General features: G+C 35.6%; 1 protein-coding gene across 1 annotated transcript in view; it reads right to left on the reverse strand.

Annotated features, from left to right (window-relative positions):
* Nucleotides 1–25564, reverse strand: part of B3GNTL1 (UDP-GlcNAc:betaGal beta-1,3-N-acetylglucosaminyltransferase like 1) — a 128345-nt gene that overhangs the window by 83257 nt on the left and 19524 nt on the right. Inside the window, exon 6 of the mRNA XM_050908663.1 lies at nt 10137–10232. Within this exon, the coding sequence (XP_050764620.1) occupies nt 10137–10232 (96 nt within the window). The remainder of the gene's footprint in view (nt 1–10136; nt 10233–25564) is intronic.

Raw genomic sequence — 25564 nt, forward strand, 5'->3', positions numbered from 1 at the left:
GTAGGAAAAGTTAACGTTGCTGACTGTTACCTTCTAAAATCAGATGGCCAAATAAATGTTGGCAGTTGAGACAACAGAACACTTTCAAATATTGTAGGTAAATGGAGCAACAGTTCACTGGTGTGGGCTCCGTAGCAGCTACCTCCATGAGAAGTAGCTGTGATTCCTCTGATTGCTTGTTCACGCCAAGTACAACAAATCTCAACTCAAACATCTTACTCCTGAAGAAGTGAGGATGCAGATATACCAATGGACACATTTAACTGAAACTCAAGTCATGTTGAAAGAAGAAACACATTTGAGGATAGAACAGCAGCACTATCACTTGAAAACTCAACTTTCCGCTCTTCTCACTCTCATCAGGGGTTCTAAGACTGTCAAGTATTTGAATCTAACAGTTTCTAATTTATTTTCATTTCACAATCACAGATTTATTTATATATTTATTTATTTTTATAGAAGTGTGTGAATATGAAAAATATGGATAAAACTCTGGGAACGTGGCCACACTACAATTTTAGATTGTCACCATGCCTGGCTAAAAAGGAAGAGAAGTAAAGAAAAAGGGAGATGCATAGATGCATTGCCGTTGGCCTGCCTGCAGTACTCACTAGCGATGCTACTCTTCATGATCAGTGAAAGCAGAAGAGTGGAAACAGAAATAATAAAAGAACAAATCACAAGGGGAGTCAGTACTTGCCAGTATAATTCTCAGACAGTTTTCCAGGACTGGAACATAACATGACAAGGCTTTCTTGACTGACCCCTGAGCATAGCATAGGTAGATTGTTGGCTGCATACGGGACAAAACCAGAAAAAAAGAAATCCTTTCTCCTTTATCTTAAATACCCAGAAGGAAAAGAACAATGATAAGCATAAAGCTAAACATGGTCCTTTTAGTGTCTTGCTGAAGCGTACACTATATTCAGGTCCACTGCAATGACTTCTTTATCTCTCTTTCTTGCTTCTATTATAATAAAGCTGAGAATTTCCCTGCAGTTTCCCAGATGTAAATGCTGTGACAGTAAGACTGCTTCTTGCTAGCTTGGGTTCAGTATTACCTTTCTGGCCTGGGACCGCTCTAAATGAAGCGTGTCAAAGTGTATGAGTGCGTTTAGTTTAGCACTGCTTAGCAGAGGTCTGTAGACTTGTAGAGTCTGGTTTCTCTCAGAAACATTAAAACCTGTTTAAATGCAATTGCCATCCTGATGACCAATTTACCTCCTTTCCCTGAGACTTTGACTCAATAGATAGAGCATTTCATGGATACAGTACTGTTTTCTCCTGAATATGAAGATGATTATTAATCTGCTACTTTCTTGCACTCACGGGTGGTTACATTTAAATTTCTTTATTAGAAACTACTAAGCAATTTGCTCCTTGCAAAATGAATGGGCAATTAAGTATGTGGTGAACTTGTGGCTCTTTTGTGAAGCACCAGGGAAAGACAAAATTCTTTGGGGGAAGAGATGAAACTGAGCATGAAGTGGGAAAGTGAAAGCTGCTGAATGCTGTCACAGCCATAACAATCAATTCCAAAAGTTTGCAGTGGAAAAGAGTAAAAAGCTTTAGGACACACAAAAGAAAACATATAGTATGAGACCTGGCCATACAGTCCCAAAGTTCCCCAAAATTACACAAACAGATGTGTTTCAGAAAATAGAAGTCTGACACGTATGTTCAAAATAAATTTCAATTAAGGTGTATAAAAAAAGTCAGTATCACTATTATGTGACACTATATTAAGCACAAACTTGGGACTCTATTTTACTGGCTTTTAACAAAGAACACGGACATGACTCGCTCTAGAGAATTCACAACTCTGCTGCAAAGGTGCTTAAAAAGGACAGGGAATGACAGATGGAGAAGAGAATAAAGAACATGAACATTAGATGAGGCAAAAACCAAAACAGAGGCACACCAAGTAAATCTAGTGCAGAAGGCTGTTTGTGCTAAGTGGCTGTGGAAGGAGCATTTGTATAACATGCTGCAGTCTGATTTAAAAAACAAAAACCACCCCCCCCAAAAAACAACAAACCAAAAAAAAAAAAAAAAAGGATGTGCATCTTAAGCATCACTGCTTAGGATCTGAACTCCCATCAAGCATATTATTTTGTCTTGTTATATACTTATACAGTAGAAGATGACCTAGATATAGAGTACAAGGAAAATGAAAAAACATTAGGAATACATTACATGAATTCAAAGCTCTTGCACTATAGCATCAATCCAACAGGCTACACAAGGCATAAATATTTTCATGTAAGAAATGGCTATGCTACAGAGGCTTGTACATATTTTAGTGTAATCACAGCAGTGCAGCTTTCTAGTAGCGATGTGGCTATATTTGCATAAAAGTTGTAGGTAGTTAAGACGTAACTATGAGCTATGCTGATACAAATCACTTTTATACAAGTGAACCCACATAAGGGCTTTTAGTAGTATACTCTGGCATCAAATCCCTAACCAGATAGATAAAATAATAAACTTTCTACAGGCTTAACAAGCTACATTATAGACAGCACACTTATTTTGTCTTTAGTGGCAGAATAAACCCTCCAAAGTGATAAAGATTAGAACAGTATTTTAGGTAAAATTTGAACCTTTCTTTAAACAGCCAGAGCTTGTCTTAATTTGTCTTTACCACTTTATAAAATAATCACAATCCTGAGATTAATATGTTCACTACTCTATTTCATTCTGACATTATTAGGATACAGGTATGCAAAGAATTATCCAAAATAAATATAGAACTCCTGGCATGCTAAAAAATTATACGCCTGAAAATAATAATTCCTTTTATTGTGCAAACTTTCTGAACACCTATCTTTTATGTTGACAGGCATGCTTAATATCTACTCCAATGAAGTCAACACCATAAATGAATGGAAAATCTTGGAAAATACTTCAAATTTGTCCAATAAAAAACAGTCTGGTAACATTTGCTTTTTCTGTTTCAGTAGCTCTGAAAAAAAAATCACTATAATTTGCAGCAACTACTAAGCCATCATACTTTGTTTACCAGCAGCATCAGAATTTTCAATTTCACTAAGGTATTATGTTTGTAAAATGCAGGGTGTAAAACTGCTGCGTTTACATTTCTCCTCTGCTGCCCTTTCCTGCACTGTGGGAGCAGTCACTGCAAGTGATGCAAAAGGTTAAATCCACCCACATCATAGAAACCAACTCATCCAGAGAGGTGGCAAAGGACCAACAGTTACACTAGAAGCCAGATGCAAGACCATTTCCTTCCTTGTTATACACCCCATGCATTGCAACCGCTCAGATTTCCGTTTGGGCCAGGGCTTGACTATCCCTCTGCTAACCACAAAGCACATGCTTACTCCACCTCCTTTACATGTGATCATTCTAGTTCTCAAAATGCGAGCTGCATACACAAGCACGACTTCTAGAGGAACTAGATATGCTAATCATCCTTAAGATCACATAACTGGAATAAATGAACAGACAAACATCTATTCTTTATGAAAAAGGACACTGTTCACAGGTACAGTTGATCCACGCTAACACTCTGAAAAGCTCACTTTTCTTTTTTATTTGCATAACGTCAGCTCAAGAACTTGTAATCACAGTCCATTTGGCCAAGGCTGTACAAACAGAATAAAAATCCCATGTCCCAGTTTGTCACACTTGCACTAACAAAAAAAAAACCAAAACCACAAAAAAACTGAATTAATCATTAAATCTGGATCCTTATACTCAAAAGCTGCTAGACTGGACCAGAATCTGTTTTCTTTACAACACAGAAAGAAAAAAAAGGCCTCAAACATAACAGTATAACATATATTGTTAATAATTATGAGAGGATATTGTGGATGTAAATATTTTAAAATTCAGCTTCCTTAACTAGTCAAAAAATCAGACAAGCAAGAACCACTGTAGAGACAAATGTCAAACATGGAGGGTGAGGTCAGTATAAAAAAATACTACGGAACAAAACCTTGACTGTGATAGATCAAACTGGCCTTTAGACCTACTGTCCAATACGGGAAACGATGCTTTCATACTCACACACTCTGCCACTCCAATTACTATGGAAATTACTGAGCTCTCCTGAAAATCTGGCCCAGTACTTTTATCGCTAAAAGCTGAGACCAAAAAAGGAAGTTATTTTCCAATAATAAATAGAATGCACTTAACTCGTGCTCATACATAGTTTTTAAACAGTGAAAAACTGCTCAGTGTCCAGTTGGAAGAGAAAAAAAAATGCTTTTTGCTATATATAAGGCCATAATAGGGATCTGCATTGCAGTTAAAAAAATGTTTGAAATCAGTAATTTTTATTACACTAAAAATATTTCCCTTTTTTGTGGAATCAGCCCTTTGATTTTCAAATTCAAAGAAAGAAAATTACAGGAAGTTAAGGGTGTATCTGCCCTGTGCTCTCACATATGGAAGACTAACTGAAAAATAAACATCACTAAATTAGTTGGAAACTTGTATTTGGAGTAGACTTTTTGTTTTGAAAAGAAAAAAAAAGTTACAGCTAATTCATTATCTCACCTATCATTTTAAAACAAAAACTGTTTTTTGTCCCTCATCTGTTAGACAAAAGTAAAGTTTCCTTAAGCTATAAAAGGCAATGAGACAGAAGCCCAAAGTGAAGCTTAAAGGCTGTTTATTTGTAAGCTAGCATATTAACAGGATAAATATGGAAGATCAAAAATGAATAAGTGGAGCATTCAGAAACTGGAAGTTATTAGTTGGTTCCATCCATGTCCCTAACTGCAGTCCTACATTAATAACCAAGTCCTGATTTTATTTTGACTTCTTGCTCTATTTTTCAAAGTAATTTTCAGAAGTATTGAGGAGATGTAAATGTCAATAATAGTTTGGAAAACAAATTATGCATTTCTGAAAATTTAATCCTTGACAGTCTTCCTTTACACTTGGCATTACCTGTCCATCTCAACATCAAATGTCTTAAGAAAAATGTTTTTTAGGTTGCAAACATGTTGCATTCCATATTGGAATGATTAATTACTTAAAATACAAGAAAAGATCATCAGCTGGAACAAACTGTAGCTCAAATCAAAGATAAACTGTTTTCTACCTGCTTAATTTCAATGTTCATCGAAATCCTATCATGCTTTTTCTGCCATACAACTATCCATCATGCTGTAAGACTGTATTCATCAAGAACTTTTTGGAATAAAGCCAAACTTATTCTACTCCCAAGTTGCTTTTATACTATATTATAATGTTTCTGTTCCATTTAAATATTACTATGTATTATGAACCACATTCAAGCCTTGTTCAAGCATGCAAATTATCAAATAAAATATAAAAATGAAAAATCCAAGTTATTTAACACTCTTTCCTCTACGGTACACCTTTAAACTCATGCAAAATTGCTAACACACAAAGCAAAACCTGCATACATTTCTGAACTACTACAAACCTATTCCTAAGTTCAAAAATATTTGACCCTGAGATGCCTTTACATAAAGCCTCACTAGGAAGTTCTAATTGTGCTTTGAATTCACAGATGTGGGTAAGCCACTTCTCATTAAACTTCCTAGAACTCCATGAACTCCTTTGACATGCATTTTCAAATGTAAATATAAACATTGACTAGCTTGTGAAACTTTGTTTCATTCTCCTCCAGAGGAGAACGAGGATCAACCACAAAAGGAAGCAGCCAATTGGTTTTTTTCTTATATGGTATATGCTTAATCCCATACAAACTAGTAGAATCTACTGTAATTAACCAGGGGGGGATCAGCCTTTTCATGTTTTATTCATTCTTAAGAAAGTCTTACCTTCTGTCCAGTTTTTGCCTTTACTAATATAACCAGACAACAGGCATTGCAGATATCCACTTTCAGATTGCCACATCAATTATTATTTCAGTTCTGACACACTGACAACCAACCCTAGCACTTATAAAGGTGCAATCTTCTGGTCTGCAAGTAGACAAAACAGATGCTCCAAGCCAGAGGTATTCAATCTGTGGCCCCCCTGGAAAATTCATCCTCCTGCAATCTACTCCTACCAGCTTTTTACTAGTAAGAAGTTGCCTATTGAGATACATGATGACAATGCAATATTGAGTGTATCGAATTTATGGAAAAGGTCCAACCATGTTATCAGGTCCTTCTTGCCTTAAAAACAAGCTACATGCTCGACTCAACCAAAATGCTGGATCTATTTCCAAACTGAGTATCTGTAGTAAATGCTGATTTGTAGCATGAACTTTTATCAAATATTAATTAAACTCTAATATAGGAAGACTTAGTAAGTAGAGAAGCACAGCTTTTAAACCTATTAGCTAAATTTAACAGGCACCTGTAACAGCACAGAAAAGTGTGTGTTATGAAACTCTAATATGTTAATTATTGTTCTTCTATCAGGTGGTCCAGAGAGATTATTGGTAACAAGTACAAATCACCTGTGAAAACTTCCAGATTTATCCAACACAGAGAGCTCTGAGATAATCTGCAAAGTTGCAAAGGAAGCAATACAGACACATTACGGTGGACAAGAGACATACAGAGCCATCATGTTTTGTTCAGACCGTTATTTTTCCAAATTAGGGCAGTCCAGTCTTATCAACTACAGAGCCCAGTCCTTTTTGCAAGAGCCTCCTCACGTGTCACTCTAAGTTTGCTGTCTCCTTTCTAAGTGAACAACCATAGGAAAGCAGAGAACTCTCTTGTCTTTGAGGAGGAAAAAATGGTAGGTCAGATGGAATTAAGCTTCAGGCTGAATATAATACTTAACAGGCTGTGAGACTAAACTAACCTAAAGTAGTGGTTTAACAGACATGGATATGAACTCAGCTGTTTTACTTACAGTCAGCAACAATCCTTAAAAACTACTTGTATAAATATTTGTGTAATTAATCCAACCTTAAAACCATTCAGACCTTTTTACTTATGCAGCACAGTAAAATTTCCAGTGTACAAGAAGGGCTGCACGATCAAACTTCAGTCACATTTCAAGCACAATTCAGACTCAGATATCCTGTAGGATTAGTTTTAATCTACATTTCTTCACTTACTGCAACATCAAAACAGTCAGTTCTCTTAATTTGTTTGCTCATTTTCTTCCTGTACCTGTCACTGTGCTCTGCACTTACTGAACAGTTAATTTTTTTTTTTACCCTATTGTCCAGAAAGATAGCAAGTCTACCAGAAAACATATACACATATTTTAAGGCTTATATTAGTATACCTATAAAAGCGTGTTTTAAGCACTCATCATTTATACAGAAGATAACCTTAAACAAGCAAATATTAATCTTTTAAAAAGTAGTTTTCTCATTACTATGCTCTCTTTGTACTCTCTTACTTCCACCACGCTCTCTGGGGTATATATTCTGAAATTTCACGCATACCATAAAGTATCTTTGGAATGTTACAGTATAATTGTTTAGAGAAACATTTAATGGATGAGTAAGCATCAAGAGGCCATGGCTAAGGGAAATGAAAAGTTAAAATGCTAGAAGCATTTTGTATTGAATGATCTTCTCAGCATGAGGACAGAGGATGGACATTTGATCCAAAAATCTGGTATTGACTCAAGTGATATAAAACCAGCAGCCAGCATTGAGGCATATGAAGCCATCCAAGCACCTAACAAAACATCTGCTACCACCCACCTCTTTCAAACTGGATTTTAGTCGCTGTCCAGTAAAGCAATCAAATGCTATAGGATATTATTTGATCAATAACACGAATATTATGACAGTGGATTACATGATCTTGACAATCGGCTTTTTTTTTTTTTAATTGGTTGCTTGGTTTCCCAATTTACAGCACAAATAATTTGCATGTGCATGATACAGAAATGCAACAGAAGTAACTGTAAAAAAAGCTGGGCACTGAGTACAGACACAGCTAAAAAAAGCTGAACATTCTTTCACTACAGGAAACTGCTGGAGACAATATGCTGTAAATTAAAGCCAATTTTCCTGAATTCCCTGAAGGACTGCTCCTCCCAGAGATTCTACCAATCCATTAGCAAAGGCCCATCATTATAGTTTTCTTGGGGCTTAATTACTGAAGAGAGTTTAAAAAAGCACACCCAAAATAAAACGTACGGTGTATCGGGGGTAGAGGAGTGGGACAAATCAGGCCTAACCTTACATAATTGATTCATATCCTGATTATTAGAGCACAGCTGAGATGGTTTTTACTCCCAATTCCTCCTCCTCCCCATATTTTTTTTAAGTCAATGAAAAGCAAAATAATTACCTCCTTACCTGAATTTCTGATCAGAAGAATGGATACTGGGGCAGGAGAGGTGCCATACACTGACATGCTCTGCTCTGGAAATCAAGCAGTTCTTACAGCACCAGCATTAGAAAAGCCAAGCTTCCTACAGACTTGTGTCACAGCTGAAGCTTGTCTCATGACTGGGCACCTAAAAGCTCTGTCCAAGTTGATTCTGTGGTGCTTAACAACATATGAATTGCAGCTGGTGCAGTACAATCTCTCTTAGCTTCATACTTCCACAGAATTTTCAGAAATCTAGTGTCTTTGAGGAACTTCTACTTCTGCGTTAAATTTGGTGGAGAACAGGTAACAAGTTAAAAAAACGAATTAGGAACACATAAATAGTGTGATTCTATAAATCTCATCTTGTTAATAAATTCATGGACAAGTAGCACAAGTTCTGCTATGTAGCCTCCTAGTTCCAAACCCAATATATTTTCCAAAATTTCTCATCTACTTGTAAAACGTGTGAATCTAAATCATATGTAAAAATAATGGATTGCACATGCTGCTTGATTAAGACTTTAAGAGGTATTTGTAGGCACATAAGATTGCAAGGGACTTCCCAGGTCACTGTATTTGCATCCTACCATCAGAAACACTATATTAAATAATCTCTTCCAGAAGACACACATCCCCATCTTAAAATGAGTTCGCTTTTTGCATACCCCCCTTAAATAATCTCGAAATTAGGATATTTCTTTTAATTTCCAGCTTAATTCATTAAAGACTCCATCCAGTGGCCACTTCGGTGAAACACTTCAGATTGTGTAGGACAAGTTTTTACATCCTCAAGTTTTTCTTTCTCTTCTCTTCAACAACACAGTGATCCAGATGTTGCTGTCAGATAAATTCACTGTTTTAAATCTATAATTTTTTTCTAATACCATACGCAAAGGCAAATCCAAATATTCCATGGGTAACTTTTTCTGTAACTACTTTCACTTGGTGAATTACAGGGAACCATAATACCACTGCTGATTTTAAAACAAGGTCTATAAATTACTTCTTGTGTTACAATGACCATACCAGAGCCTGTAAGTATGTCTTTGGGGGCTAGGGTAATGGGGAACACAACACAGCTTACAATGAAGTCTAACAAACAAGGGTATGTTAATCTTTTCAGCCACTGAAATCCAGGAAAATCAAAAGCAAATGTCTTCCTACCATAGCATCACAAAACCCAACCCCAAATACTTGCTTCTTAATGCCTGCTGGGATGTTTTCTGCTAACCATCCATTAGATTTCTTATAATACTCAGTACACACATTCCTCCACAAGCTGGATTGATTTCTTCCACAGTTTAACTTGTTTTTGCCAAAGTCTCTTTTAGTTCAGCATTGGCCGCCTGCCTAATGAAACAAACTTTCTTTATGCCAAAACTGTCATCTTCAGTTGCACAAGACGCATCTTACTTACAAACATGTATAATGAGCCCAATGTTTAATGCTTGAAGAACTGCAATTTTTAAAATGATCCCTAGCAAAACTTAAACAGACACAGAAGCGGTGAGTACCTAACCTTGGCGGGGGGGAATCATTCTCAAGAAAGATTTTTTTCCTTTTGTATTTAAATACACCTTTTAAAAAGAAAACCCTAAACTAATTATTAGAACATGAAAGTGTATGCATTTAACCACAGACAGCAGTGAGAAACCTAAGACTCACTCAGAGCCCAACGTTGAAAGCTTCATTCTCACTCAGTGTGAAGTCATCATTACATAATGATCACATGCACCAAACTTGTCTCTTATTGAAAAGACTAGCCTTTAAATATAAGAATCTGATAACCTTAGTAAGTTATCAAGTATTGCTAATGACTGAAAAAATCCATCTAAATAAACCTCTTGCTCTATTTTTCTGCTGTAATTTCAGTCACAGCTGAAACAATAATACCTGTGTAAGTAGTTGTTCTTCAGTCAGATTATTGATCCAACGAGTATACCGTTCAGTAGACTCCAGTGGCTCTCTTCTGACTTGGCAACCAATAATCTAAAGCAAAATGAGATAAATCGCATAGTGTAAACTGCTTTACACCCACATGGCAACAAAACAAGATCATAAAATAAGCATTCAAAACATGGGAACTCCAAGATTATCTATACAGTCCTTATTAGCCCCCTTCTATGTTCATAATATAATACGTCACAGTTGCTTTGCTCAAATGTTAAATAGTTACAGATTTTCAAAGGTCTCTAGAAAACTAACACTGAGAAGCATCTTTCCAATAGCTTCAGTCTTGGGATATTTGAACAATTTTGGTTGAAAAATATTTGAACCATTTTGGTTGAAATTTTCCAAGGAAAGTCATCGAAAGGCAGACATCTAGAATGCAAAATTTCAACCAAAATAGTTAAAGTTTGGCAAATGAAAATTAGAACCTGGATAACATCAGACAATCATACCAACAGTGCCATAACCTATAATACCGCACATTACTTATAATTTACATAAAATAAAGAAAAAAAAAATCTGTATTCTGATTTGTCTCATTCATGGTAGAACAATGTAGACACCCTGTTTTGATTTGTTCACTGAAGTACTATATAGCCATTCAAGCAACATTTTCTTCTCCAATAAATACTGTTCTGTAGCTGTACGGGTTAAATACGAATTTTAATATTCTGAACATCTATTGGCATAATAAATAGCTTCCAATATGCATCAAACAGAATATTAGAGGGATTTCATATTATCTGTAACTGCACAGACACATACTAATGCAATTTCATACAAACACTAAACTGTTCACAAGTCTCTGGTTAGACAAAGAAGAAGCCGAGGAGAACCCTAGGAGTGTGACTATGCAGAACTCTGCTGTTTGCTACTCCCGGTCGTCTGCAGTCTACCCTAAACCTTCAGGGTGCTGCAGGACTTAATTATATATGCAAAGTAAGCTGATACTGGTTTATACCAACTACTGCACTCCTGTCATACTATAACTGTCTATTTCTCTTCCAGATTTTGATGGGTACTTCTTGTTGAGGATGTGTTCATTCATTGAGAATTAAAACTAAAGCATAGGTATTAGCATTTCTGAACTCTAATTTCAGATAATCAGGTGCTGTTCAAGAACAGTGTGGAAAACTTACTTGGTTTATCTTCCATCCTAAGCATTCATAAGGAATTTAAGTGTATATACTGAGCACAGCAAGTTTAAATCATTCAGGTATCTCTATTTACAGAGCTTTAAACCCCACACAGATGTAAGTAGTCAGGCTAGAATTCTGCACGTGCAGTTATGAATACTTTTGATGTGGCAACAAAAACACCACGAAGAGATCTTGCTGGGGGACTGCTGGCAAGGAAACATTACAATTTAGAGTATGATTAAATACGATCAAAATAACAAATATGAAAAAAAAAGAAAACATTATTTGCTTATCCCATAAGAATAAAACAGAATGTCTCTGAACTATGAAATTTTTCCTCAATGACAACTATGAACTACTATGGACAACTTCAATCCTCATCCTAACTTTCTCCTGAATTACAGCTAAGTAATACTAAGACATTTTCAGAGGGTTAATCCAAAATTCTTTTAAACTGAATATCAATTAGAAGAGTTCATAGATACGTTTTTAAAGGGGGCACTCCATGGATATAAAAACTTCACAGAAGTTGCATCAGACGTACATACGTTCTGTTCTGTGAGGATGATTTTTAAGAATAGAACTATATACAGAAGTCTTGCTAGCATTCATTAACCAAGACCTCATTAACCTTCTCTTGCATATCCTAGGTTTTTATAATTTACAAAGACACTTTACAAAACTATGCACAAAAGTCAGAACGGAAAAATTACAACGCACTTTTTTCTCAAAAGGTATCCTATAACAATACAATATGGAAACTTAGTTTCTTTATTCAAATAGTCACAGCCTAAGCTGAACAAATACAGAATCACAAACAGCTTTCACGAGGTAAGAGATAAAAAGGAGAATCTCAAATTTGTTTTTCTGAAAACCTGGTTTTCAATTAGAGCCAAGTAATAAAATAAAAAACTACATTTAAAAAAATATATTTTTTTGTACCCAGCAATTTTGTTTTCTACAGCAAAGCTCAACCTAGTGTTTAGAACAATAGTAAAACCAGTATAAGATATTAATCTAGAAAAATATATAAAGAAATACAGCAGAAAGTAATAGGATTGGCCTCTGACTTTTAAGAGTCAGATGTTAAGGGTAACTCAATGTTTCACGAATCAAATTACATTTTTTACCTAGTCCAATGAAAACTTAGAATAATCATTAGGGCAACCCTTCTATTGTTGTGACTCAAAGTCCCTTTAGCAGTCCCTTAAACACCTAAAGGTTCATGGCATTGAGTCTAAATGTAGTTTTACTAGAATTGGTGCCAAAGGGTTTGAACAACAAGCTATCTCCAGAGCAACGGATTTCACTTCCATGACTAAACAGGACACAGTTGATGACTCTTGATCCTTGAATTTTCAAAATAAGACTCCAAAACCCTCCATTCTGCAATCACTAACAACGTGTTATGATGACCTACTCTAATATCAATGAACACTAAAAATGAAGAACAGTAAAACCAATGCTGAGAATTAATGTGAGAAAGAAAAGCTGCTTGCCGGAAAAAATGAAGACAATGCAAAATGTAACTTAGAAAAACAAAATTTTCTGAGACTCCACATGCTTACTAATGTCCTCATTTCTCTAAATGATATTTAGTATATCATACCTTCTTCCCCATGCCTTTGGCTTTTCTTACTCTTTTCTAGTTTGAGCTCTAGCAGGCAGGCATTATTGATGAATGAAATGGCTCCAATGAAGTTAATATAAAGATGAGGTTAAGATTTCACTCTTAATTTCTTCTTCCTTACACACTGAATAGGATTCATTATCTATTCAACAAGGATTCACTATCATTATCAACAAAACATCATAATACATACTTAGCAATACTATACTTATTTCATATATGGAATTAAAGGAAGACAGAGAGGAAAAGAGGGATTTATATACTTAAATTTTTACTCAAATGTCTTCCATAGTAGGGGCTTTAAGTTTGCTTTTTCTTAAAATTACCTAAACGTGCTATCTACACACACAACTAAAGTATTTATTTCCAGAAGGCTTTCTAATTATCCCTAAAATCTATTCTTTCACAAGCAAATTGAATTGCTGTCTTCAGTCCTCCTCATCCAAAAACCCAAACCCACAACAACCACCTGACAATTCCTTTCTTTAAAAGCAAAGGAACAAAAAAGCCATAGTTGGTGTTCTTAGTGGCCTTTCGTAAGATTTCCATGGACGTATCAAACCCATCAGCAGGGTACATAAAAGCAAGGATCTCTCTCCTGCAGAAGACGGTATTGTAAAAAAATCATTTCACCACGTTCTTTAGTTATAACGATATCACAGCAAAATACACTTAACAGTATAAATGCATGTTATTGAGAACAGCTGCATTTTGATCTTGCAACACAGCAGGAAAATAACTACAAATGCATAACAAAGTTAACATTTTGTAAGAAGTGAAATGTTCACACTTCCCTCTACCCAACAGTGAAATGTTTTGCACAGCACACAGACTTCCTGCTTTCTTTTCATTTTCAGAACCAATACCACTCAAGACTGCTTTTAGCATCATCTTAAGAGATATGTTTTACAGACAAATCTTAAAGTTGTCGCTGTGCAATCAAATTTATTTCTAGATCCTCAGCCAAAAAAATTCCACATCTTTCTGCTCTTCAGCTGTACCATTCCTCTCCCAACGGGACTCTTGACTCATGACTGGGATTCTTGATTTATGTGGTTGCAAGATAAACATCATCAACATAGAGTAACTCAACCTGAGCCTTTGATACAGCTTCTGTAAAGCATAGCTCACTTAACCAGCTTCTTTCATCCAATCAAAATCAGGATTATTTAGAGTACAAACGGCTTCCTCTAGTTCCCCTGTGTAAGGTGTGGCATCAGAAGCAACTGCACACTGTTTCCCATTTCCTCCACGTCTCACAGAGCTTTTATATTCGCTTCACTGGATATTTCCTTATAGCTTTTAAGTTGAAGGGAAAGGTTTTTCACTGTTGCTTCTTTCATAAGTTTTAAAATACTTTGATAAAAATCTTTCTGGCCTATTTTACACCCATTCAGACTTCCAGAAAGTACAAGAAACTCTCCATATTAGAAATATTCTTTTCAATATTTTGAGTATCTGTTTCTATGCAAAAATGGAGTTCATCCAAGTTTCAACTTTTTGATCTAATTAGGCACGTTTATTTTTATTATTACAAATGCTAACTGTATACTGGCATATACCTGTACCTGGATTAAACTATGCAATATATACAACAAATGCAATATGCTTCATATTTCAACGGGAAACTTGCTGTAATGCAGTATTAATATTACTTGTAGAGGAATCAGTAACATGAGCCATAAACAAAAAAAAATTTCTGGCTCATAGCAAAGGACTATGGCAGTTCATGGAAGAGCAAAACTCTGATCAGGAGAGAAAATCATGACAATCCTTTCTGCTACAACATCAGATGAGGTAATTCACTTTCTAGACAGACAATTACTTTTTCTATGTATTAAATGTAACTTATAGCTTATTTAGCTATTTACTTAATTGCAATCAGCATTGGCCTCTCCAGAAAGAAATACAAAATAATTTATAATTTATGGCAGCAAGAGACAGTAAGAATATTAAGAGCATAAAATAGTGGTCTGGTTTTATCTTAACTACCAACAAATACATACACTCAAAAGCCATACAAGTACCTTTTAAAAATATAAATGGCTTAAAATGAGCTTTGTGGGAAGAAGTGGCCAAATATAAGCATCTAGCTTATGGCCCCACGGTCCTGCCTGGCCTCCAGTTACCACTTCACAGAAGGACCAGGCCTGTACTATCTGCCAGTCCTGTCTCGATGGTCTCAGACAACCTAAGGTGTCAAAATAGCACTATATGTCTATGTTTAGGCACCTGAATCTCTCTTCTCTAATAACTCTACCACTTCACATGATTAGGAGTGGAGTTAATGAATTGTATCTAAATAAGATTAACAGAATCAGTCATGGGTATGTACTTTATGCCACTACATTTAAAACATTTTCAGGAGTTAAAGCACTATAAAACTAATACAATATAACTATGATACAACTAAAACAGTACAAATAACAATATAAAACTAGAATAATGGGGTTCTCCATGAAACAGATGCTCTAAATCGGTCACAGTACACTGGGCTAGCCACAATGTATGAAATACAAATCTAACAAGCACACTCAACAACTTGTTGATCAATACAAAGTTCAGTTATGATCACATTCAGAGGAACCAGGCAGGATTATTACACACATTACAAAACTGTACTATAAGCACATACAGTCACTGTTCAGTTACAAAATTGTTCCACTGAAATACAAGAGTATTTCAGCCATATATCTGATATGTGCAAAAATCAGCATTCTACACCCAGCAGCAACATCAGCCATTCGCTGACATGCCATAACTTGTGCCAACTTTTCACTAGTGTTTGTTTTTTAATGCAATATTCAGGTAGAGATGTTTCTTATTTTCATCATTTTAGGTTTTTATGTTTTCTCTTGCACATATAAATGGAAAAGGAAGCGGGTGAGAGGAAGCAAAGATTAAATGAGTTGACAGTAATTAAAAACAACACACTTTCTGCAGACGTGGCGTTTTTGTTTTTTAATCAGTACAACTTCCTCTAGCACAAAGAATCTTTCTTATTCAGGAGACAGCCTATGGGTCAGAACCCTCCTGTTGTACTAAAGAGGAAATGAGGATGAAAAATTAATTGGTCTCCAATTTTATCCCAATTTTTTCCATCCTAGTTCTATAAAAAGGGGAAATGAACAAAGACAGGCAAAAGCATAAACTCTCTGTAAGGCAGTAGGCACTAAGTGTATATACATACATATGATTGCTTCATATAATATGTCTTCTTTTAAGGAATTTTGTTTTATGAAGTTTTTTAATTAACCAACCAATAATGATATTGAAGCAGGTATTGGAAAAATATGCATTTTTAACCAGCAAAGATCTACAGCTTTCCTGTATAAAATAAATTGCTTTCCTCAACTTATGATACTAAATGAAATGCAACTTTCAAAGGTTATATAAAGTACAAAACTTTCTACACACTGAGAAAGTGTGTGCAGTGTTGAGTTTCATGTTAGAAATATGACTGAATGACATAAACCTTCTAGAAGAGAATGTAATTAACTACTTAGAGAAGCTTTAATTAGAAGTATCATGACATCTGATCCTAGATAATGTTCTATGAGAAGAAAGGCTATCCAAATGACAAGCAATACAGGAAGGATTCTCTCTAGCGCACAACGCCTTTTTCCCCAATGTCTGTTTATGAGTGCCCACAGAGGGAAATTTCCTAAACTAAAAAAGCTAAGAGGAGACATTTACCTTATCCCAAATGTTTAAGAACAGCTTTTGTTACTCATATCTACATCTTGATGTTTAAAGGAAAGATCACCTGTGCTGTCTCCAAACCCTACTTCTATTATTTCTGTTGTAGTAATTTCCACACACACCCCCCCTCAATTGATGCGACACTGCAAACATATCCTGAAATTCAGAAGAAAACTTGACAGGAGAGTGAAAATGTTTCTCTCTGTCTTCCCTCTGTATTGATTTCTTTGGTTTTCATTCATGTAATATTTTAAATATTATTTGGTTGTAAAAACTTCTATAAAAGTTTTCATTTTCTTCCTGGGTACACGCAGCCCCCTTTATAAATACATATATTTAAATATTTGCCTAAGAGATCAGCAAAGCTTTAGGTATTGGTGCAGTACCTCTAACACGAGCTGTTACAGGTATGGATCAGCAGCGTCCCTAGTATGTTTTATTGGAAGTGTCAAGTAGAAATCTACCACGAAAAGAGCAATTGATTGAGACAGTCCAGGACTTCTTTTCAAGTAGACTTATGAAATAGTGCTTGTAGCATAATTTTTAATTGCACAGCTGTGACTCAGCATTATCTCATCAGATCACCCATTTCTCACAGGAAACATGATTAACACAATCTTCCACAAGTCTTTATTTGTAATTTACTCAGAATAGCTAGAACTTTATTGCATTAACTAGCATGATTGTAAAACTAAGATTTAACCATTAAAATATCTAAGTATTGGCTCAGATTTTCAGCCAATGGTAAGAAGCATTGTTTCACTCATTTTAACTAAATGTGAACAAGTGATTACACTTACATTATTAATTTGTTCCTTCACCCAGCTAAGGAAAAGATAAAGAATATTTGGAATTATATGTTAAAATCTATTTTAATTGCAGAATACTGGCACAGGGAAGCAAGATCATCTTGAAGAAATTTATCAGCTCTGCTGATAAAGTTCCCGGTTCTGCTTCTTAACTTTTCTTACTTTGACCAAGCAATTAAAGCTCTATATAGCTAAATCCATATTTTGTAAAAAAAAAATATATATCTATTACATATATCCCAATATATGTGGGATATTATTGGATAGTCTTCCTTCAAATTGTGATGGTGCTATAGAAGAACCTGTCCATAAAACGCTAACCGTTAAGGAAATAAAATTGTGTCAATAATAACAATTCTTGTTTAGGCCTGATTTAGCCGCCATTTAACCAAATTTCCCTTATGCTATCATGTGTTTCATTAAAGGTAACACTCGCTACAAGAATTCACAAAGTTTCTTTAAAACTGAAGAAAATTCATATTTGGATAATGTGACAAAATTACAGGGTGGTTAGTCCAAAAAAATATGTTACCTGAAAGATGAAGAGAGATTTACAAAATATAGCTGCCTACTGAGTACACATTACATCGACTTCCCAGACAAGTACCTGGTGATCACAACAACTAAAACATCTGCTTTAATGAATAAGAAACTTATATGGCACAGCAACAGCTAAACAGACTAGATATTTATACCAACAATTAGCATTTTGGATTTTGACCTTACTAAAATCAAGACTTGAAATTTATGCTGTTAAAAATACTGAAAGATTTTAAGATTTATCTTACTGAAAGATATTTAAATTATATTGTGTTTGTCTAGAGGCCCATGACCTTTTATTTTTTAATGCAGCAGAATGATGAAATGATTTAAGACACTAGTGGCTTTAAGAAGGATTTTGTGATCATCATTTAATGCAATCAAAAAGGAGAAATAAATGGAAAGAATATTTTTATGTGGTTATAATCCTTCCAAAGTTATATACTGGGGCAAGAAGGTAGTAAAATGTATTTCTTCTCCCCTCCATTTCCAATGGAGGAAACAATGACACCTGTGAGGTAATTTGCATTAGGTGTAAAGATACAAAACACACCCTAGTGTATTTAAAGTGTGTTTTAAAAAATATAAAATATATTGATAGTGCTGACTCCCCAGAGAATCCTTTAGGTCAGATGAATATCCATTTCCACAGCTGTTCTTATCTAGTAGCAATCCATTTTTAAGAACACCTGTTAAGTGTTCTATTTGGCACTGGTTCAAGCCCAAAGTCCACAATAGGATGTTACGTGTTTATTTTCAGCACATAAAAAAAGAGTAACTAAAAACCAAGGAAGTCTGAATTTTCCTTAGTGAATTTATATGAAAAACAAGAAGTCAAGGTGATGTAATCAGAATGAGCACAGCTGAGCATCACACCACACATACATTTAAAAAGGATGTTGCCATGCATATGAAATCACGAAGTACGAACATGACATTTTTGGAAAAACTTCAAGTAAGTGTCACTGAAAAGATACTGCAGCAAATCTGTAGATATTACAGCAAATTAAATGAGTGTCAGAAGTCCTTTCTGAAGGTAAATGAGTAAGCCCCAGTATTTTGATAACTAGCTTAGGCAGGAGAAAGCGCCAGACCTCAGAAGCCCTCATTCAAAATCTGCCATCCTGGGATAAACAAGATCTAAGGGCTCAACCTCTATATTAAGGCTAGTGCACATGGCATCTGACTTTGATGCAAATTAAGTAAACTCTTTGGATCCTGTCAAGATGCTTACACAACCAGTTCTTTGCATAAAGCTTAAGAACAGTCAAAAAGAGCAATATGTTTGCACAATTTCTATTTTAAAACTGATTTCTCTTGCGTCTGTAGCTCCACAAAGTATGATTGGATCAGTAATAGTTATCACCACAGCAAAATATCTAAACACAAGGAGGAGGGGATCTCGATTTTCAAACATTTTACGCTTCAGACATAGTTTTAAAAATGAAATATGCTGAAAGTCTACATTACAATCAGACGTTCATGAATATTAAACTCCAGTAATCACAATTGTTTGATGGGGTTATTGGCATGTGGAGGCCACATTAAACATAAATTTAGTTACAAAGTGGTGTAAGTTGGGATGTTTCTCATTTGGGATATTTGATTAAATGTAGAACAGACTTAAACTGACATTGTGACTTTGAAAATGCACTGCGGTTTTTCAGAAATATCAAATTAAAAAAAAATCTTTAAGGAAGCTGCCTAATAAAAAGCAAAGACACAGCTGAATTCCAGCAGATCTGGGTGATATACATGGAAAGGCCCAATTAATGAAAACCACCGTAAGAATAATACTCTCACATTGTCAAACAAAGAATTTTCATACTCTTCAGTGCAGAAAAAGAAAAGGAATCTTATTTTCTCCTCTTAAACATACTCCAATGTCACCACTTCAGAACAAAACCTTCACATAACTGCTGCTTTAGTTTCTACCCTCCATACCAAAAGAAGATTATTGAAATATTATAAATAACTTTTAAAAACCTCTAATGACAATTTCCCAAAGTCATAAATATATATATTTTTGTAAGTATCTATACTGGATAGCCTTAGAGTTACATTTTCCATAGGCTGGAGAAAAATGTTAAAGACTTGTAGTTTGTTTATGGTGTGCAGTATACGGGAACTGAGTATAAAGTATTAAAGTTATAACGACCAGAATGGTTCATGAAAATATTTCTCTGGACACTTTTTTCTTCTACATCAAAAATAAACTGATTTTGGACAATCGACAATTGTAGGTAATCACCTCAGGAATATAATCTCATTTTCCCCTCTGTCCATACCAAAGATGGACCAGAGCCTCCTCAGATCTACTTAGTCCACTTAGTGGAGCAAATTCCTACTAACAGGGTTAAGCAAACAAATTTGATCTATTCATCTATCCTTCAAGACATGCCAGTATCAAATTAATTTCTCTTTAATAGCTGTTATATGAATTAATGCTTATATTAAAGCTAAACTCTATAGGCACTGCTTGCTAGGACATGCCTGGGCAATACACACTGATCTGTCTCAAACATGCTGAGTAAGGGAGACAGAAGGAGAACTGATGCAAATTAACTAAGGAGAAATAAAGATTACTTGAGTTCTACACGATGAAGATTTTAATCAACTTCATGTCCAAAATAAAAGAATTTATCAAAGAAAAATCTGCTAAGCTATATGCAACAACTGCAAAACAAAACAATAAAAGGGAGACTGGTAAAACCTGAACTTCAGTAGAACACACAGAATGAGAGAAGATCACCAACAACCATTAACTTGTTGCACACAGGAAGGACAGAATTTAAATGGAGGGACTTTTCTATCACACCAAACAGAGAGGTAATATTTCAACATTATGTAGTTATGTTTAATGACAGTTTCGTAGAGCTTCACACATGCTTATTATCTTTTCACACCTGCAAAATTACATACAAGTTACTACTTACCTATTTTTGCAGTCCAGACTAAAACAGTCTAATTTAAGTAGAGAAAAGGTAATAAAATCCCTCAGGAATAAAGGCTTAGACTACAGAACAATGTTGTTGACCACTTCCTTAAAACAGGAATGGCAAAGCCACTCGGGAGGCAAATTTGCATCTTCTCACTCCTAAATGAAGTCCTTGTCCATTGCATCACACTACTTCAACTAAACAAGATCTGATCTAAAGCTCCTGAGAGCAACTCTTGTATAGGCAGATATAACCTCAGTCTGCCCATGTTCCAGGCTGACCAGAAGCTGTAAAGCTGCTGTGAGAGCAGATGTAAGCTCTGCTAATACTGTTGTAAGGCAGGAAATACTAGCTAGGGTTCAGCACTGCTCTAATCACAGCTAGAGTTTTCAGATGGAGCAAGCTTCTGTCTGCTAACTGCCCCCCCCCGAAGATATACTCCTAATATAGCACATATTTTTTCACTGTGTGACATCATACTGTGATCCAAATATGCTGAATAGATCATGAACAGATTTAGACTTCAGGTCACTTCTTAATGAATTTACAAAAGACTTGTAACTCTGCTAGAACAGCAAAACATCTAATAAACTGTTCCTTTGCATGGTTTCCAGTTTAAAAGAAAAAAAGTACCAGGTGCAATTATATGAAAATCCATACAAGTTTTAGAGCTTCTGAATTCCAATTAGTACTATGTAACAAAAGACTATTTTAAGAACAAGACATAGGTATAGGAGACATGCATTATCTCAATTTTGCCAGCTCTAGCCATACAAACAAGGCTACTTTGTTCATTAGATAGAATAAATCCATGTTTAAGTGCAATGTAATTACCAGACTGCATAATAACAATTTTGACTCCCAAGAGAAAGTACACAAGAGGAAGCAGAGCATGTAGTCTGAAAGGTAATCTGTTATTTTCAGGACTACTCTAACATTAGACTAATAAGAAGATACAGCAAACAAAAGGCTTTAAGATCTTTCAGAGGTGACCAAACTCCATTGGTATGTGGAATGTAAAAATCACTACACACTGACGACTGCCAATATTCCCAAACTGCTACTGTTGACTGTCAATGTATAAGATGGCCTCCCTCTTTATTTTTCTTCCCATTTTTATCTTTTATCCCATGCTCCCTTTCATCATGAAGCAGCCTGGCTTGGCACAAGAAAGATAAAACAATCTCTGCCTTTATTTCAGACTTGTGATAATAAGCAGGAACAAAAAAAACCCCAACCACATTAATGTGATAAATTATGGCACAGCTGCTTAGTAAAAGGCTACACTGAAAAGTTTCTGTTGTACAAGCCAGTGTTCTAGTCAGTGACGCTGCACTGGAATTCTATCACAACAGTTTCTACACGTGCAGCTGCACACCTGAGATGAGATGGAAACAGCTGTCTCGATGTTTTTTCCACTAGTTGAGTACACAATGTCTTAACTACTCAGCAAAACAAATCACTTAGAACATGCTATTTACATACAGTGCTCTTTTTGTATACAAAACAATCAGTGCACACTCTGACTTAAAGAACTGCTCTGATATGCAAGACAGTATATCTAAACTGGTCCAGACTACCTAGAATTACCTCCCTCCCTCCAAGGACAAGAGCTAGATCTAAAATATGGAACTCCCTGACAGATGACATAAGAATGTCTATTAATCTTTTTGCACTCAGAACAAAACAAAGCTCAATATTTGTTAAGCCATTCCCACAGAACTGCTCTCATGGATTAACTCATATAAAAACCCTTGTCTCTTGCCAATGTAAAAATAGTTGAAACATTGTCAATCTTTAGGTATTTTGAAAAAGAATCAGATCTCATTATGACAGCCATATAAACACTCAGAATGCTGATGTTAAAAGTTCTGTTCCACATGAATATCTGCTTCAGGTACCACTAAAATTTCATTTTAATTACACCTGTAAGAGAGGATCTACTCATTTTATTGTATACTCTTTCTGCTGCTACTAAGAAAATCTTTACTTGCAATTTCAGATACTGATTTAAATGAATAAGGTGGAAGCTAAAAGGACTGACATAATCAAGAATCAATGGAATCTGATCATTTTAGTCACAAAAAAGAGAAAGTGAAACGATTCAAACTAGTGCTCAATAAGCAATAGGCAAGGCAAATGGCGGGGGGAACAGTCTTTCTAACACATAATAGAAATGTGTAACAGGTCTAGGCAAGTAGAATGGCACAGGGTACAGTGACAATACAAAAGATCTATTATCTATTAGACTATAACTTTCAAAATCAAGAAATGTATGTGTCCAGACCAAAAGAAAAAAAAACCAAACAAAACAACACGACTTCATTTCTAAGTTTAGTTAATTTGTGAGCTTCAGGGGGGATGGGGGAGAGACATACAATGCCTTTGGCCTAGAGTTGTGCCTTAAAGAAAGGATCAAGCTCAGCTATCTGATTCATTTGTTCATTTCTCCAATTCATTTGCTGATCGTGCAATATTTGTTTACAGTTTTCCCAGAGGCAGATGAACAGGTCTGTGAACTAGTAGTGCCATGCATTGTTCAAGTTCACTCAATCCAATCAGCTATCTTAGAGTCACATTAACCATCAAAGATATGCAGAACTTAGTCAGTTGGTTAACACATTCAGATAATGCAATAGGTTAAAATGGCCTTAGGCATTGCAGCTCTTGATCTAAATCCAAGCTCCAGAATATGCCAAAAATTTGCTTTAGAGATGCAAAACAGTGAGAATTTCTCATTGAAGAAATGCAAATGATTATACTCAATGTTCTCTCACATGCCTAAGTATCCTACATGTTTGAGAAAGAGGCTAGTAATTTTACAACAAAAAGAAAGGTGTTCATTCTGACACTCATACAGATTCACCTCTTATTCAGCCAGTGAAAACAAAAGGAAATAATGTTCCTTATATCCATTGCCCACATTTTGATTCCAGCTGTTGGGAAGACATGGGAGACAGTGAGGAAAAGCTTAGCTATTTTATAAGCAATTCTGCAGAAACAGATATAAAAATTTGAAGCCACATGCTGTTCATGTGCACAGTCATATTGTGGGGGCGCACATATACTCAAATTAAACAGCGGTGAGAGGAACAATAAAGTAACACCATGCCCAGCAGACAATATGGGGTCCAAAAATATTCAGTACGGCTCCAAGACAGATAAGAAAGTCAGTGGGTTTTGAGTGTGAATAGTACATCTCATTTTAGCACCCTTCTTTTCTCCTTCCAGTATCTGGAATCCTTAGAAAAAACTAAAACTGGAAGAGTATTCCAAGTGCTGCACTATTCTTGAAAGCCTCCATAATGGCACAGTGGCTTGGCAAAGTGTGGCCAGGTACCTATGCAACTCAGGAATGAAGCACATTCCAGGGAAGCTCTTTATTGCTACTTGAGCTCTCCAAGAGTGTACTCCTACATCCTGCGATTTCACCTCAGCATGCCCATAGCAGGTCCTGATGCAAGCACCCGGCAACAAGGCAACCTGGGAGCAGATACTGCTAACCATCTTCTCTCTCCTTGAAACAAAAAGCTTTGCGAGTTCTTAAAGAGTACTACTCTGCTCAAATAAAATAACAGAATAAATGTGGGACATATGCATGAAAGACTGCAGTATGTGTGTGTGTGGTTTGGGAAATAATTTCGTGGGCTACTCCAAACTCAGAAGCCTTGTTCAACAGAACACTAGTATGTACACAAAGTTGGATCTCCACCAGAAGAACACAAGTGTAAGTAAAATAAGATATGAAGGCCTGATTTTTTCAGAATTAAGGGAAACGTGATCTTGAATCTTCCTACTCATTAGCTGCCAACAAAGCATACATGATTTGTGGTTGGTAAATAAGCAACACCTGGCTTACCTTGGATAAACGGGAAAGATTCTGCTTCTAGGGATAAACAAAAACTAGAGCAAGGAATTTTAGTAACAGTTGTTCATTCTCTAGTAACAAAGTCATTCCTTATCTGATTAGAGCATAAGCAATTTGAAGGCACGCTTGTATGCAGCACAAGTGTACATGTGCATTGGACAACCAGTGCCAAAAGGTTGGTAGCTATTATGTTATCCACAGACAGTACAACGTCCCTAAGCTTTCAAATTGCTGAAAGTAGGTATTCATATTGAGCTAGCAGAGCTTAAGAATTTGTAGTATAAATATGCAGTCTCAAAAACGTGTGTCTTCTGAGAGTGTCCTATTTATAGAATCCTTGTCAACAGGACTTGGAGATAATGTAAAATATTCACCAGAGGACAAGATGACAGCGGTCCTAAAGAGCTGCATTTAATAAAAGCACAATGTATTAGTAATTTGTCTTTTGAGATCCAAAATCCTCCACTCTAAATGTTACCGATGACAGAACAATTCCATCCTACAAGATTTTTTTAAAAAGTCTTCCAGATAAGAACAGCTTAAGAGAGTGGAAATTAATTTGCTCTTGCTCTTTAAAGCATGATTAAGTAGTCTATGATACAGGAAATGAGACTGATAAAGCTACAGGCTGCTGCAGTGTTACCCCAGTCATATTCCAGTACCTGAACCTGGGGGCAAGCCTCTTGCTTTTTCAGAGATAGACACACCAGTTTCTTTGAAGAACAGCTGGCTGGGGAGTCAATT

The sequence above is a fragment of the Gymnogyps californianus genome, chromosome 19 (assembly GCF_018139145.2).
Source record: "Gymnogyps californianus isolate 813 chromosome 19, ASM1813914v2, whole genome shotgun sequence".
In the NCBI taxonomy this organism is placed as follows: Eukaryota; Metazoa; Chordata; class Aves; order Accipitriformes; family Cathartidae; genus Gymnogyps; species Gymnogyps californianus.